The 17949-nt window shown below is 41.3% G+C and overlaps 1 protein-coding gene across 1 annotated transcript; it reads right to left on the reverse strand.

Annotated features, from left to right (window-relative positions):
* Positions 1-1666: 1666 nt before the first annotated feature.
* Positions 1667-8576, reverse strand: LOC131253800 (UDP-glycosyltransferase 76B1-like). Its single transcript, XM_058254938.1, has 4 exons — positions 8504-8576; positions 7736-8265; positions 4888-5410; positions 1667-2544 (listed from the first exon to the last, which is right to left on the reverse strand). Exons 1-4 carry the CDS (start codon positions 8574-8576, stop codon positions 1667-1669), a joined length of 2004 nt encoding a protein of 667 aa, XP_058110921.1.
* Positions 8577-17949: the final 9373 nt, after the last annotated feature.

Consider the following 17949-nt stretch of genomic DNA (forward strand, 5'->3'; position numbering starts at 1 on the left):
TAGGTGATCAATTGGACCGCATAGATACACCACCAAAGCACATGGTGGGATGATATCCAAAGCCATGGTGGGATTGGAAATAGGGATTGAAAGACAAACAATGGGATCCATGGATTTTTCTATTCCAATCTAAGAAACACTCTAAAATTCCAATCATCATGACGATCCATATGCTTAAAGATTCACAGCAGCATGATATACAAAACGATCAGCATCTGATCTAATTGAAAAGCAGTTACAATATCATGAAATCATGAAAAATTATATTAGAATGTAAACCACATAAACATAGCTTCTTACAGTTTACCCAAATTCCAAAATACCTATAATTTTCCATATCATGATCAGAAAAGCTAATGATATGATAGATCGCCTTCCATACAAACCAAACAGTACATCTCCTCTACTCCATTTCAGTAAAAAGACAATAGAACAAAATTGATAAGCATAATCCAAACATGAAATATATGAACAGATCTACCACAAAATCAAACCACTATAAGCACCAAAACCTAACCCTAGATCGTCCCGATCTATCAAAATCAGCAAAATCTCCCAAAAAGAGAGGAGAAAACGCAATCTAGAGATATGGAAGCTCAAATCTCATTAAGAAAAGATTAAAAAAAACTGAGATTCAATGCTCTCAGTTGGAAATCGCAGCAAGAAAACGCATCTACAGAAGATCCAGTGCAGAAAACAGGAAAATTAGGGTAGAGATGGGAAAATCACCCGCTTATGATGGAATCGAAGGAAGATTAAGATCTCACAGAAAGCGAGCGATAGAGAGCTAGGGTTTTTTTTTTTGTTTTTTAGCAACTCCTCCGATCTCCGCCGTGGAGATGAAGGAACGATAGTGGAGAGAGGATTCGTGTGAGAGAGGAAGGCCACTAGGGAGAATATTCGTGTGAGAGAGGATTCGTCTATATTCATTTATATAGCAACACTTGAAACTTCAAAGAGTGAGAGGAGAGAAAGCGGAGAGGGAGAGGGAGAGGGAGAGGGAGAGGAAAAGGGAGAGCACGCAAGAGGGAGAGGGCCGGAGAGGCAGAGAGAGGGAGAGAGATGGAGAGGGAGAGCATGCAAGAGAGAGAGAGAGAGAGAGAGAGAGAGAGAGAGAGAGAGAAGGAACGCCTGCGAGAGGGAGAGGGAGAGGGAGAGGGAAGGAGAGCGAGAGGCAGTGGAGAGGGAGAGGCAGAGAGAGGGAACGACGGTGCAAATGGTAGGGCTTTTTTTAATATATATATATATATATATATTAAGGGACCCTTTGCCCGCAGCCGTTAAAACAGGCTGCGGGCAAAGGGTAAGCCTATTGGTCGGCTAAGCCCTACTTTGTTGTAGTGACAGTTCAATTTGATTTACATAGATATCACTTAAATAATATGTTTATCATCCATCGTGGTCTGGCACCACCACCTTTCTTTTCTTTTTTTTCTTTTTTTTTAAAAAAATTTTAAAGGTGGAAGCCACCTGCTATGATTGATGAAGCAAGATATACAAAAGGAGATGGTTGTACAGAAAGTTCACGTACAATCATTGCACTATTTAATATCGAAGCAAAGGGATATAGTTGCATTGAAACAAAGCCTTATTTGACCACATACATCTTATTGTAGCTGGCATACGAAGAACCTACCCTCTAATCAAATACATAAGAAAAGACGCATTATAATGACATGATAAGATCAATCAAACTCTCTAATGACTCATACGAAGAACCTCCTTTCGCCATGCAACGCATTGCATTTTCCTTGAGACCACCTACCCTCTCTCTCATCTCCTTCCCTTCAATCTCCACCATCAATCTTCTTACGGCCCACTCAATCTCACTTCTGTCGAACCATTTCTCAAGTTGCATTCCCACCCTCCATACATGGCTCACATACCTAGCATGCACATTTTGGTCCCATAAATAAGGAGAGCATAACATGGGCACCCCTTCACATATGCTCTCCAACGTAGAATTCCAACCATTGTGTGTCCAAAATCCTCCCACTGATGGGTGGGCTAGCACTTCTTGTTGTGGGGCCCACTTCACGATCTGGCCTCTCTCCCGTGTCTTCTCTTCAAACCCTTCTGGTAGTTCGTTGCAATCATGGCCATGGATAGAGCCAGGCCGGACCACCCACAAAAAGGGCTGGTCACTATTGGCTAGCCCCCAAGCAATCTCCACCAGGTCTGTTTTAGTTATGGAAGCTAAGCTCCCGAAGCTGATGTAAATGACCGACTGCGGCGCCTGCTTGTCTAGCCATGCCATGCAGCTGTAGTCTTGTGTTAGTAAGCTGTTTGATGATCCTGGAGAGAATTTATAGAGGGGGCCAACCGCAAAGAGTGGCGTGGGATGACGATCTTGTCTAACTTTTTCGAATGCAGTTGGTTCAAGATTGTCGAATGTGTTCATGATGCAACCCAAAGCAGACCTTATTGCATTGATCATGTCGGCCCAAAATCGCTCACACGTATCAGGATCCGTCATGCTGAAGTCTGGAATGTCCTTGATCCTGAGTGGCTGAATCTCAGGAATATGCATGTTTGGCAGACCATCTGGTAAAGACGGATTCATTAATATGTTTACAATAATCTACCGCATTTCTTGTTTGTTGAGTTAAATGTGTTTTTTTTTTTTTTTTGGAACCCCACTGTCTCTTGTGACATGTGGTAAGTTTCATAGTGGGGTCCACCAAATAAATGTTCATGATCACTAAAAGGGGCCTCACCCCGAGCCATGTTATTAGTTTCATTTTCTTCATATTCTTCATAAAGGATCAATACTATCTTTCCTTGTATTTCATTTTCTTAATAGATTTTAGAGCTACTTGGAGGTGTAAATGGGCTTAACTGAACTGGGCCAACGGTTGTCCAAGACAAGCCTGGCCCATGATACTTGACCAGGACAAGTTACCCCGCTGGCTCAGTTGAGTTGAGGAATCGAGATCAGATAGGTCGGGCAGAATCACTGATTTTGCCAATCTGGCCCACTTTCCTCGGGAGATCAACTCAAGAAAAATTGTCAGGTTATGGCATCTCATCAGCTTTATATGCGGCAGATACACCTCAATGCAACTTGTAAACTGTCCAAATCATGAGTCCAATGCAGATGGGGCAATGGTGAATAATTGAACTGATCGAATGATCCTGACCATCCAACCAGTGAATGCCAAATGAATACTTTAAAAAGGGAAGAAGAAGAAGAAAATCAGCTGTCCAAATTCAACTAAGAAAATCAGACGATTAAGATTGTCCAAACATTGTGCATATAGAGGCATGCTCACTTTCCTTTTTTGTCCATACGATAGGCAGGCCCCTTTCCTTTTTGTAATGGGCCCTGCCCGAATGTGTAAGCATACCTTGGCTAGTTTTTCTGATTAATGAATATATCGCTTTGGTTATTTTTATTATTTTTTTTAAAGTAGAGGCACGCTCCCTCCATATAGGCCTACAATTCGGACACTCTGGATTGATATACAGGTGCATCGAGTATCTGTTGTCAAATAGATGTTTTAAATCTGTACATCACTGCGCTACTCGACTAGTCGAGGGACTGGCTCGACCAATCGAGGGTCCACTCGACCGGTTGACGCTCGCTCTACTCGAAGTCCAGCAAGCATTGTATTTGGGTGGCCGGGATGCTCGACCAGTCGAGGGTCAGGATCGACCGGTCGAGGGTGTCTTTGACTAATCGAAGTCCTAACTCGACTAGCCGAAGGTTACGTAGATTATGCGCGAATTCTGTGTGGACTGCGTAAATTTGAAACGATTTCAAATAAGTGCGTAAGTAGAGTTTCTTAAATTATAAATAGAGGTACCTATGACTATTATAGGGTATGTTAAAGCTTTCTAAAGGGGTTCCAAGGGTTCCTAAAAGGGTTTTATGGTTTCTAAAAGGGTGTAGCATGGGTGAGATTCGAGGTTGTTCGAATCGAGTAAGTCCTCTTTCTTTGTAATTTATGCTTTTATAGTGGAATTATGTTGCTTTTCCCGAAAGGATTTTCCACGTTAAATCTGTGTGCTCTCTTATGTTTACTTGGTGCCATTGGATTGCTATCCTAGATCTTAATCTGTGTGATTCCGCATCACAAATCCTCAACAGTATCTAATGGGTGATAGACCATAACTCCATAAGGTGGTGAGTTGTCACTATAAAAGGCTGTTTGGATGCATGCAAAGGTTCTTGTAGCATATACTGAGTTGGACATCCGAGCTGGACATGAAAGGCACATAACTTTATGTACTTCACACGAAATGTATACAACTTTTTGTTAGGCATGTGAGATATGGTGTCCTGGAATATATAGGAATTTAAAATGGTTGATACATATGTAGCATTGTGCACGTGTACATGTGGATTGACACAAATCCTTACTCTTACCCCAGAGGTAGATTCACAGGAGTTTCAACACCAGGTCAAAGGTTTGAGTAACCATAGGTGGTGAAATCCCATTACCACGTGAGCGTGTGCAGGTGTTAAGAAAAAAAAAAAACGAACCACCTGAGTTCATTGATCAAAAAACCGAAACAAAAGGGCTGGGGGCACCACAAAGAACGGGCCTCACCACCAACAACCAACAGCCAAAAGGAACAAAACAGACGATCAGAAACTCTTCGGATGGCATGACCACAATACCATAAAGAGCGTGTGCAGGTGTAAAAAAAAAAAAAAAAAGTTTCTCCACAAACATATTGTCAATGCAGGATAGCAGCATCCAAACAGCCCCTAAAGATTGTAATGGTGTGTTTGGTGGTACCATCAAATCAAGATTTGTAAGGATGCATGACCAATATTGTAAGATCTTTCGCTGCCGCATATCAAGATCAGACATTGTAATAACTTCTCAAGCTGAACAAATCAAGATTTGGGAGAAACCAAAAAGGGCCTCTAATATGCACACATATCCGTGATTGAAATGACTCCATTTTGCTGAAGAAGCTTCACAGATGCCATGGTGCTGGAAAATGTGGCACTGGTGGTGCCTAACAAAATTCTCGGGAGATTCAACTGGTCGGCAACAGCTTTAGTGAAGTAAAAAAGCTCATCGGTGATGATGCACTTAACCGGGCCATGCGGGCCATCTGTTAGCAATTGGCACAAGCGATCATGGAATGGTACTTGGCATGTGTCGTTGAGGATGGACACAAGGGTTAAGGGGTCCTCACTCCAGAGCTGACCGTCTGATAAGACATCGGGTATGGGCTCGAAGTTGAAGTTGGGGAAGTTGAATGGACTGGGAGAGTTGAAGTGAGTGTGAATTACGGTGATTGAGAATCCTTTGGAGTGTAGGAGAGTGGCCAGTTGAAGCATGGGATTGATGTGTCCTTGAAATGGGAGTGGGAAAATAACCAAATGAGGGACTCTTTTCTTGGATTTGCAGCATGGTCGATTCTTCCATTGTTTTGGAGACGAAATGGGCTGCTGTGGAAATCGGCCACTGGCTTTTAGGCTAAGCAGGGAAGCTCACGTGAGGTCGACCTTATAGAAGCTTTGTGCGCGCGCAGAGAGAGAGAGAGAGAGAGAGAGAGAGAGAGAGAGAGACTGACTGATGTGTCACATATCATACAGGTGTCAAATCGAGTTGGCCTGATTAAGCGTCTCCCACTCTGTCCATCGCTTGTGGGAGCCCATCTGCACGTGATCTGAAAATAGATGGTGGGCCCTACACACTGCATTATAGAATAAGCATATACTAGTCGTCTTGCATAGATCCAGCAGCTTTTATAGCCGATGGGGTTGGAGAAGGAAGCTGGTTCCTCTACAAGTACTTGTAACATAAGCCTATTCTACATGTGTATGGCTTCCAATTGTCTATCAGGGTAGGCAGGTTCCAAAAATAGCGCTGATCCAACCATCAAGTAGACTACTGCCTGAATTTAGAGGTTTCTGGATAGTAATCCATTGTTTCTATGTTGCAACCCGCCTTATTGTTTTTAACGGCTTGATTTTTGGGAATCCCGTCATCACGGATGCAGGCTTGCTTAATGCACCGGTCTGATGACATATATAAAGTATGATAGGTCCGATTACAAAATAATATTGGAAAACATGACATATATAAAGCATGGCAGGTCCCATTACAAAATAATATTGGAAAGCATGACATATATAATTAAAGCATGGTAGGTCCCATTACAAAATAATGGAAAGCAATCTAAAAACCTAAAAATTCAGGTGGCACATGTACTGGTTGTACCCTTCTTTTTTTCCTTTTTTGTGGCACACCAAAAATTTATGGTGGGCCTACCCTAATTGGGACTGATTGGATGTCATGAACACACTCAGGCAACCTCACGTTCAACGTTATTGAATGATTGTTTTCCATAATATTGGATAGTGTGTTGGAAGAGAGTGTCAATCGCTGCAGGGTCACCACACTCAGCCATTTCATCTGGGTGAAATCAACATTTGCCAGAAACCCATATTTTGGATTGAGATAAGGATCTCGTCTCGGAACCCTGGTTTTGATGGTGTAATCAAACTGGCCCTTAGCACAATACTGAAGGAGCTTAAGCCGTGCCCTGGACGCATCCATTCATAGAGCGGGGCACAACACCAAACCATTGGATAGCTGATGATATGACTCAATGCACTGATGTGGCCCACCTGATAATTGATTGGCCTGATCTTCGTACCACTGCTTTAAAAATTAAAAATAATAATAATAATAATAATAAAGAGGACCTCAACCAGATTTCAATAAGGCTAGTAAAAAACGCAATTTGGTCACAACTCAGTCACAAAGCTCCAGAAAAACCCAACTGGACTTTAAAAACTTGCCAAAAACTTTGGGGGGAGGGGGGACTCAATAAAACTTGACTCGACTAGAACTGCTCAACACCACTCAACACCATTTATGTATTATTTATACTTTTTAAATGTCAAACAACTACAAAAATACCCCCATCTGCTGGAGTAACTAGTCCTAGTTTTCATGTCGACCCGACTCTTGTGGGTTTCTTGTCGAGCCAACGTTTTGTGTTTCTAAGTACCATGCTTCATTCAAAATGTCATCATGGTGTGGCCCACTTTCCGCACTGGATGGATAAGAGAATTCCAGTTTGTTGTAATATAATCGGGCCACATCATCACACGCTGCATTTAATGCAGCAATGCTGACAACATGCGTGATGACATGGACCAATTAGGATGCAGGAAAGCAGGAATTTTCTGTTTGTTTCAAGCGGAGGATCCGGATTCATGGGATAATTCTCTGTGTCATTGACCCATAGACAGGAAAGAAATGGTTGTACTGGAAGTTCACATACAGCCTAATTTTCAATCAGTGCACCATTTAACATCAAAGGAATAGTTATACTGAAACAAAGCCCTATTTGATCACATACATCTTGTTGTAGCTTGCCCATAGAATGATCATATAGATGGAATATGATAAGCAAAGAGGTATTAAAATGACATGATAAGATCAATCAAACTCTCCAATGACTCATATGAAGAACCTTCATTATACAACTCATTGCATTTTCCTTTAGAACTCGTCCTCTCTCTCCTCTACCCTCCTTCAGTCTCCACCATCAATCTCTTATGGCCCGCTTTATCTCACCTCTCTGAACCCATTCTCAAGTTGTATTCCCACCCTCCAAACGTGGCTCACATGCCTAGCATTCACCTTTTGGTCCCATAAATAACGACAACATAGCATGGGGACCCCTTCGTATATGCTATCCAACGTGGATTTCCAACCATTGTGTGTCGGCATTCCTCCCACTGATAGATGGGCCGAACTTCTTGTAGTGGGTCCCAATTAATGATCAGGCTCCTCTCCCTCGCCTTCTCTTCGAACCCTTGAGACAGTTCAACCCATTCGTGGCCGTTGATTGAACTGGGGTGGACCACCCACAAGAACGGCTGGTCACTATAGGCGAGGCCCCAAGCTATCTCCACCATTTCTGTTTTATCAATTGAAGCTAAGCTCCCAAAACTGGCATAAATGACTAACCGTGGAGCTTGATTATCTAGCCAAGCCATGCATATGTGGTATTGTGTTAGCAAGCTGTTCAAAGAACCCTGTGAGAATTTATTGAGCGGGCTGATGGTGAAGATCTGAACGGGATGATAATTTTGTCTAAGTTTATCCAGTGCGATTGGCTGGAGACCGTTGAATGCGTTCACCAGGAAGTCAGAAGAGACCTTTGTTGCATTCTTGTTGTTGGTAAATAATCGATATACCATCTCAGGATCCATCTTGCTGAAGTTGGGTAGATCCTTGACTCTGACGGGAAGAAACTCTGGGAGCAGCGAATCCAGCCCTTGATCTGGTTACACAGATCAGTGAATGTATTGATGGGTGTTATTGTTTACGCCTACACTGTTTGATAGAGCTAAGGGTTTTGCTGTCATTGATCGATGACTTGTCTGAGTTGCATCAGACTTAGTTGAGTCTGATCCAGTTTATGAGTCGCTCTGTTTTTTTGTTTTTGTTTTTGTTTTTGTTTTTGTATTTATTTTTTTTTTTTGTATTTTTTTGTATTTTTTTTTGAAGATAATATGCACAGCGAGCAAGGGCAGCACAAAGATTCATACTAATTCCAGCTGATGCAGAGCTGAATTGATCTCCTTCCTTCATCGCAATTGGCCATAAGTTTCCCACTTCTTTTTCTTTTTTTATTTTGGAGTTAGCATGCGGCTTATTATTATTATTATTATTATTATTATTATTATCATCATGCTGCTTTTTATTATTATTCCACTCTGCATACATCCGAAAACCGTACCCTTCCACGCCAACAAGAGCATCATTATGATTTTCAAACAGCCCACACACACACACACTCGAGTTCACCAATACCTTCCAACAGCGAGCAGACCCAAAAGCATCATTCATCACTCTCCCAATAGAGAATCATGCACAGCATCGTCGATAATGCCACGAACATCCCCTGCATGCAGACGCCATTCACAGCGTACATTGCTCATCAATACAACATATGCGGCCATATGCCGCCCTTGAACATCGCACCAGCCCCACAGGTTTAACCACCCCAGGATCCTTTCACCTCCACATACACCCTGCATCCCCACAAAACATTGGGAGGAGAGGTCAGCATACTTGAGGGAATTCATACTGTAACCATCCAAAATTTTAGGTAGGCTAAAATTCAAATTTTAAATTTTTAAAAGGGAATGATCAAATTAGTTGTAACAATCCTCCGAAGAACCGTTTTCTCTTCATAATGGAGAAAAAATAAATTAATTAATTAATTAGAGAGAGAGAGAGAGAGAGAGAGAGAGAGAGAGAGAGAGAGAGAAGATAGGGTAGAGAGATAGATGAAGAAAAAGAAAGGCTTGCAAGATCAGTACTTTATTTAGTATTACTCTATTTATTTATATTATTATGCTTCAAGCCTGCATGATAAACGTTGCGGATTTACCATGGGGACAACCTATGTGTACATATATCAACAAGTGTATATATATACATGGTACACCTTGGAGCACCTTAGGAATGTAAAACAAACAAGAAAAACAAAACTCATTAGCAAGACTTGTTTTGCTTTTACTTAAATTACGTGTTAGGCTTACTAGTACATATGTGGCCTGATTGATTCGTTCAATTAAATTTTGAGAATTAAAATATGACAAACCTCAAAAAATTAGGCCAAATCAACATTTGAGTGGACCATAATATCCAAAATAGAATTCATGATATATTTACAGTTAGAAGATATATTGTAATACCCTGAATTTCGAGGGTCAAGCAAAATTTAACTCCCGAGATCCAACGCATCACGTATGGAACATAGATAATGATGTTTAAATGTTGTCCATGTTAATGCATTAAACATGAGGAGGATTATACTAAAATAGCATATCATACTCCAGAGACAATTTAATTTAGCAAGAAGAAGACTGAAACACATATATATAAGTACGTGAGGGTGTCGTAACCTCCAGAGTATGAGTATGGTACTGGGCTGAATATAAACATGTATTGTTTCAAAATTTACAAAATATCAAAATGTACATGTCCGACTAATCCATATAATCCCTATGATCCCATTAATCAGCGCATGGTCTACATAGACCCGCCTAATATCTGTACATAGAAGAACTCCTCCTCCTCGCGTCAAAGAAGTGCATCTCAGATGCATAGACTCCATCATCACCTGCATCTACAACAGAGTCTGGTTGGTGTTTTAAAACACCATCCCAGAGTGGGAGTGAGTGATCAACTCAGTGGTACTATAAGGCAAAGGTTAACATGTTATCAATTCAGTCAAGCAGTAATGATAAAGCAGTACAATAATCATATCCTAAGTACTTTTGTTAATGCAGGGATGGTATGCTACAATAATGCATGCACTCGCACGAAGCTCCCTTATAAGCGACTTCGTCAACCATTCGCGCATAACAAACTCCTTAAACGTGTCCTTCATCGCCAAAGCATATGCGATGCAGTGCATAGTCGTGTTAGCCAAGTACTTAATTAGGCTTATTCATACAGCAGATTTAGAAAACTAAGGCACCTCCCTTTATATCACTAACCCTAAATGGAGATCCATCTAGGGTCGTCATTCCTAATTAATCACATACGATAGGCAAGTTGTAGGGCATCACCCCTAATGAAAGCAGCAAATAGGCAAATTCAAATGTTTATACTCGAGGTTACTACAGGAAGCTCGTCACCTGAACGTAGGCTGATAGCTCAAATACAGTGTCCAATACTACTGTATTTGGCTCACGAGTTTGAGTTGCTCACTGGTCACTACGGGGAGGCTCGTCACCCCAGCGTAGGCCGACAGCTCGACCATGGTATCCCATACCACCATGCCCGGCTCATGAGTTTTAGCGGATCGTGGTACCATGGTTGAAACAGATTTTACATTGGTAAGTGGTACCTTATATTCAAGCAGTAGTATCCATACATGGTAAACACATAAGCACTGAATTAATCGACATGGAGCGCATAAGCACTCCTCGTGGCCTAACCACTGTCGACAATCGTCGTACGGCTCGGATTCATCGAACGTATTTAATATGGCGAGACTAATTCGGCCACTCAATCGGGAACCGTTACCGATTGCCTGGGCTACATTGTTGTCCCAATCATACTCAAATTCAGCATGTAGATATATATGACAATCGTATAAGCATTTAACAGACATTCCCAATCCAAATCTCATTCAAGCATTTCATCGAACACATTGCCAATATTACCAAATATTACATTTCATCCATAAACTGCATAATCGGAATTTATGTTACATGAACGAAACTATAGATATATATATATAAGGTAATTAAGAATCATATCTTGATACCCTTAATAATTACAATTTACCAACAATTTTCTCATTCAGACATTTTATCAAACACTTAGACTACACATTATCACATACATAGACTAAATTAGTTACGGCATATATTATGCAAATCCTTTCACAAGGAGATTGTCATACACATAACAAACATGAATTCTAGGTTAATAGTTGTTCACTCCCCAAGTGTAGGGTTGTGATGTAGTAATAAACTCGGTGAGACCGAGGTCGAATCCCAAGGAACTGATACCTGTGCGTTATCTGAAACTAAGTAGAACTAGAACTTAGACTAAGATGTAATCTAAATCAAATAGAATTCAATGAATAATTGTGGAATAATTATCTAAAACTTTAAACAATTAAGGAAAGGGAAACTAGGGATTCAGAGGATCCACTTGTAGAGATCAGGAAGATCTTATGCCTGCATCAAGAATCATGGAACTCAAACTGAACTTACTTGATTTAGTCTTCACGAGATGAAAGGTATATGAATTAGAATGGATTCCATCACCAAACCATGCCTAAGAAACAAAGTTAACAACAGAATTAAACTAATCACCAACCAATCAACATGCTATGAAGGTTAGGAAGGGTACCATCATCCTACCATGCCCAGGAGATGATGGTGAACAACAGGGCTTCCTGACGTCATAAACATAAAAAGGGAAAAGGAAATATTCAAAGCCATTGCAGACCCATTGTAATTTCAGTCACAACAGACCATTAAAGACTAAAAACATTCCTTCCATAATCAACTAAAAAATAAATTCAGTTCATGAATTTACATTAAAAACATAAAATAGAATCTCCCATCTTGCTACAGGCTTCACCTCTTAGCCCTAGCTAAGAGGTTTAGCCAATCACGGGCATGATTAAGAAATTCACAATAGACAAAAGAAGAAGAAAAGAAAGAGGAAAACCAGGTCCAGCCCACCTTCTCTGCCGCTGCTCACGCTCAGTCGCTGCTCAGCCAAGCTTCCCTGTTCCAACCGAAGTCCAGCCCCTTCCCTTCAGTCGAACCCAAAAACGAGCCCCCTCCCTTCAATCTCTCCCTCTTTCTTATAGTCATCCAGTGCCCTAGAGAGGGAGTTACGCACTCCTCTTTACGCAGCACAGCTCAGAAGGAATCGTGCGTAAGGCGTACACACGTTATGCAGTGAAAGCTCCAAACCACTTGTGTTTGGATGAATGATCGGGACGCTGACCGTCCCAGATTTTGCAAATATCTTCATGGCTAGGGTCAATCCTGGCTTGGGCATCATCTGGACGGTTTGGATCACCAATCCGATCACAGGCAGTGGCCCACAATCGGCCGGAAGTTCCGGATTTTCCGGACGCGAAAACAGGGTGCGTAACGCACTTACGCTGTACTGATGGTGGGGCCACATCGCTTTTATTTTGAGAAATCCACGCTATCCACTGCATTCTTCTCGAAAGACCAGGTGGGAATCACTATTTTTGGATCAAATTCTATGTGGCCCACAATATCTTCTACTCCGCCGTTCATCGTGCATTTAACGGTTAGGATTCTGCAACATCTTACATGGTCTCAAGAGGCCACCTTGGTGAGGTAAATACCCCACCTATGCACACAATGGACGGTCCCGATTGATACTTTGGAAGAGGAGTGGGCCCCACTGAGAGGAACCGGCGGACCCACGTTCGCCGCTGTGAAAGGAATCCGGATTTGAGAAGAAGAGTCGGTCAGCGCTTGCTGACCGACTTTTGGATATTTGGTGTGCGCCCGGTGCACCTGCATAACTTGTACATGCACTACCTGTATGGGTCCCACAGAGATGTTTGTGAGAAATCTACTTCGTCCATCTATTCTGTCATATCATTTAAGTTGTCGATTCAAGAATTGAAGCATATCCAGATGTCATATGGACCCAAAATTGACGGTTTATGGGCTGATCTATCCGTTGGGCCACTTCTACTAGGATTCAATGGCTGAAATTTGACGTGTACGGTTAATTTGTGGTTCTTAGGCCATTTATGAAGTTTCAAGCCCAACGGATGGTGGGAACCCTGTGGTCTAGCATTCTGGACCAATTTTGGGCCACTTGATCTTCAGTTTCTCGATTTTCTCAGGTCTCTGGCGTGTAAATTCGTCGATCTTGGTCTCCTGGGGTCCTTTCCATGCTTTGGTGAATTCTAAGGGTTAAATCTCAACTTTTAGCACCTTGTTTCAGTCCAAGCTCGTAAATACACCCTGTATCACAAACACGATTAAAATGGGCTATTAAACGGTACCATGTTCATAAATCTAGGCAACAACTGGGTCTGATATGCAATATTTGACCCTCAACACAACCCCCAACCAGCATTTTGCTACTCCCGAGCAAAATATGCGAAAAGTAAGTTGAGAATTACAGAACAATTTCTATAAATTCGAGTGATTTTTGCAGAATAATCCAGATATGAGAATTCTCAGATTCATGAATGTTGGGTATTACTTTCTCTTAGACTCAGGCGCACGGCAAACTTCATAATCAAGTTCAAAGTATTATTCCAGGAATTAGAAAAATTTTAAACATTGAATTCCATGGATGTATAGTCTAATCGAGACTTATCAACATTAAGATTCACCTCTCTATTTAAAGATATTATCGGTAACCAATAAGAGAATTCACGATAACCCAACTTTTCCTTACACATTATCTTTTTATTCTTTTAATTTTTGATTTTTTTTATCAAAAGTAACGCCAAGAAGGGGAATCGAATCCTCACTTATAGGGAGCAAACCTATGGTGAAGACCATTGCCTACCCCTTTCCGACTGGTTACTTTGGGAACTTGAACCTTCACCTATGGGGAGCAAACCTATGGTGAAGATTATTCGCCCAATCCTTTCAATTTTCTTAGGCCGGTTCTTTTCATGCTTAGTGAGTACCACGTCAATTCTTCAATATCAGACTGAAACCTTAACGTGAAAGCGAGATATGACATATGAGATCATAACTCAATCAATGTTTACAACTTCTAATTTTGGATTAACAATTCAACTTAACTCTGAAATCTAACAGATACTGAATCCAAGCATCTTAAATTACTAACATCATGTATCTTGAAGTTCCAAGTGCCCTAGATGGCTGTCAAAATCACTTCGAATTCACAAGGAAGTCCAGAAAAATTAAAAATTTTCACAATTTTTGCTCAAGACCAAGAAAACACTGATTAGGAAACCTAATCTCCCACCCCCAACTGAAAATCTACATTGTCCTCAATGTAAAAGAAATAAACATGCAATGCACATGGGACAACGGAAATATAAGAGGAGTGATGGAAAGATAGTACCTGGACGAAAGAATCAAGATGCTTTCCAAAGATATCTACGTAAGAGCAGGTCAGCACAAGAGAGAAACCAACAAAAATAAAATAAAAATAACAAAAATGAAATCCTACCTACACCACTTTCGCAGGTACTCTCGATTGCATTTAGCGTATGCAACAAGCCTTTAAACCCCTAGGTTGGCCCTAGTGGACGAGTTGTAGTCTCGTAAGGGTTTGCAGCAATGTTACCCACAAACATTGAACTAACTACTAGGAAAATGAAACAGAAAGAAACGATGGGTTGGCTCCTAGGAGCGCTAAGTTTACCGCCTATCCTAAAACAGCATAAAGGAAACTATCCTAATCCTATGAAAACAGGAAACCTACCTATACCTCCATCAGACTAGGAAATCAATCCTGGTAAACAGGATCAGTCAGAGATATGGATATGTCCTCTGAATCAAATTCCATGACAAATGGCTTTAAGCGATGTCCATTTACTTTAAACTCCTTGCCATTGTCAGGATCTCTTATCTCAACGGCCCCATGAGGATACGCAGTGACCACAATGTAAGGGCCAGTCCAACGAGATCGAAGCTTACCCGGAAAGAGATGTAATCGAGAATTGTACAAAATGACTTTTTGACCAGGTGTGAATGATTTTCGTAGAATATGTTGGTCATGAAACGCCTTCTTTCTTTCTTTGTAAAATCTCGAGTTCTCGTACGCAATGTTCCGGATTTCTTCAAGTTCATTTAATTGAAGTTTACGTAGCGAGCCAGCGTCGTCCAGATTGAAATTCAGATTTTTGATTGCCCAGTATGCTTTATGTTCCAACTCCACAGCAAGTGACAAGCTTTCCCATAGACAAGTCTAAAGGGAGACGTTCCAATAGGGTTTTAAAAGCAGTACGGTATGCCCATAAGGCATCAGTCAATCGGATTGACCAATCCTTACGATCAGGGTTAACCATTTTCTCTAGGATATGTTTGATCTCCCTATTGGAAATCTCAGCTTGTCCACTTGTCTGTGGATGGTATGGGGTGTTCACCTTATGAGAGATACCGTATTTCTTCATTAAGCTCTCGAATGGTCTATTACAAAAGTGTGAGCTCCCATCACTAATGATGGCTCGAGGCGTACCGAACTGCGAAAGGATGTTCTCTTTTAAGAATTTAATGACCGTGCGATGGTCATTATTTTGGCACGGGATTGCTTCGACCCATTTAGTGACATAATCTATGGCGAGCAAAATGTAAAAATTTCTAAATGATTAGGGGAATGGTCCCATGAAATCAATGCCCCAGCAGTCAAATGCTTCGATAATAAGAATGAGATTCAAAGGTATCATATTTCGACGGGACAATGCTCCCAATTTTTGACAACGCTCACAAGCTTTGCAAAACTCATGAGTGTCCCTGAACATAGTGGGCCAATAAAACCCACACTGTAAAATCTTGGCCGTGGTTTTTTAGCAAAAAAGTGACCACCACAGGCCTGTGAGTGACAAAAGGAGATGACACTCTGATGTTCATCGTCTGGCACACATCTCCTTAGGATCTGGTCTGGGCAATATTTAAATAAATAAGGATCATCCCAGAAAAAGTTGCGCACCTCAGTGAAGAATTTCTTCTTATCTTGCGCAGTCCACTGTGTCGGTATGGCACCTGTAGCAAGATAATTAGCAATATCAGCGAACCAAGGTGAATGGGAGACTCTGAACAGTTGTTCATCAGGGAACATTCATGGGAGTGGACCAGGCACGTCTCTAAAGAGTCAGAGGATAAGGTTAGAGGTGTCGTATCTTCCACTAAAGAGTCAATCATGTTAATGTCGTGGAAATCATCATCCTCCTCTATGTTTCTGCCGTTATTGAAAAAGATGTTTGACTCCAACATCATATTCCCAAAAGACATAGTCATGACACCATTCCTGTAATTGATAATTGCGTTTGAAGTGGCAAGGAATGGGCGGCCAAGAATAACGAGGATTTGAGTGCTTATGTTATTGATGGGTTCCATGTCCAGGATGATAAAATCTACAGGGTAGTAAAATCTTTCAACTTAGACCAACACATCCTCAATTATCCCTCTTGGTACACGAACAGAGCGATCAGCAAGTTGTAGTGTGGTTAGGGTGGGTTTTAATTCACCCAAACCTAACTGTTTGTATACCACGTAGGGAATCAGATTGACGCTCGCTCCTAAGTCAAGAAGTGCATGATCAATTCAATGGTCCCCGATTACACATGATATGGATGGGCTACCAGGATCCTTGAATTTCTGTGGCACGTCTTACTTTAGGATGGCACTCACTTTCTCAGTCAAGAAGATCTTCTTTTGAATACTCTGCCGTCGTTTGGTGGTGCATAAGTCTTTCAGGAATTTGGCATATGAAGGTATCTGTTTCACGACATCAAGTAGAGAAATGTTGACTTTCACTTGTTTCAACACCTCTAGGATATCCTGAGAGTTAGAGAGAGGTTTTGGTGAAACCAACCGTTTGGGGAACGGAGCAACTGGCTTCTCTGAAAGTTTCGGTTCTAATTTTTGTGAGGCATCACTAGATCCATCATTGTTGTCCTCTTCTAGTTCTTGAGGCTTTTCGGGCCTAACCGGAAGAGTTTTATCAATGATCTTTCCACTCCTAAGAGTGGTGATGGATTTAGCGTGCCCCATCTGATTTGAAGAGCTGGGATCATTAATCTCGTACTACGGTTTAGGATTGGGGAGAGATTGTGCAGGAAGCATCCCCTTTTCTATAACCGTCATACAAGAATCTATCTTTTGTATAAAATCTGTAATTCCCCGCATTGCTTGAGCCAGCTCTTGTATGGAATTTTGAACCGGTTCCTCTTGAGGTTTCACTTGATTTGGATTTTGATTGAAGAAACCTTGAGGGGTAGCCGTTTGTCCATTCCTCCAACTAAAGTTTGGATGATTTTTCCAACCAGGATTGTACGTATTGGAGTTAGGTCCAGTAAAAGGTCTTTGATAGTTGTTTACGGCATTAGCTTGTTCATTCAACACTCCTCGAAAGGTGGGTATTGTTGGACAATTTTCAGTTGTATGAATGTTGCAATCACAGATGCCGCAAACAATTTCATTAACCTTATCCTTCTTTCCTTCCATGGCCTCAACTTTCCTTATGAGCGTAGTCACTTTACACTTGAGATCATCCTCTTCCTTCAAGAGATATATTCCACCTTTCTCCTTTAATTGAGTCGGCCTAGACGTGATGTTCGACTTTAGGTAATAGTCCCATGATTGTGTTTTTTCAACAAGATTATCGAGGTAATCCCATACCTCGTCAACATTTTTATTAATGAATTCTCCATTACACATTGTCTCGACCATTTGGCGCATGGAAGATGTCAGTCCATCATAGAAAAAATTTGTAATGGGCCACG

This window comes from Magnolia sinica, chromosome 8 (assembly GCF_029962835.1).
Source record: "Magnolia sinica isolate HGM2019 chromosome 8, MsV1, whole genome shotgun sequence".
Classification (NCBI taxonomy): Eukaryota; Viridiplantae; Streptophyta; class Magnoliopsida; order Magnoliales; family Magnoliaceae; genus Magnolia; species Magnolia sinica.

What these genes read in the sequence shown, in the direction of transcription:
- LOC131253800 (XM_058254938.1), bottom strand. Translation starts at nt 8,576, where the DNA reads ATGAAGGAAGGAGATCAATTCAGCTCTGCATCAGCTGGAATTAGTATG. An exon ending in TTGTGCTGCCCTTGCTCGCT is followed by an intron (nt 8,266 to 8,503) that starts GTGCATATTATC and finishes CTGTGTAACCAG; the next exon opens with ATCAAGGGCTGGATTCGCTG. An exon ending in CATTTCAATCACGGATATGT is followed by an intron (nt 2,545 to 4,887) that starts GTGCATATTAGA and finishes CGTCTTTACCAG; the next exon opens with ATGGTCTGCCAAACATGCAT.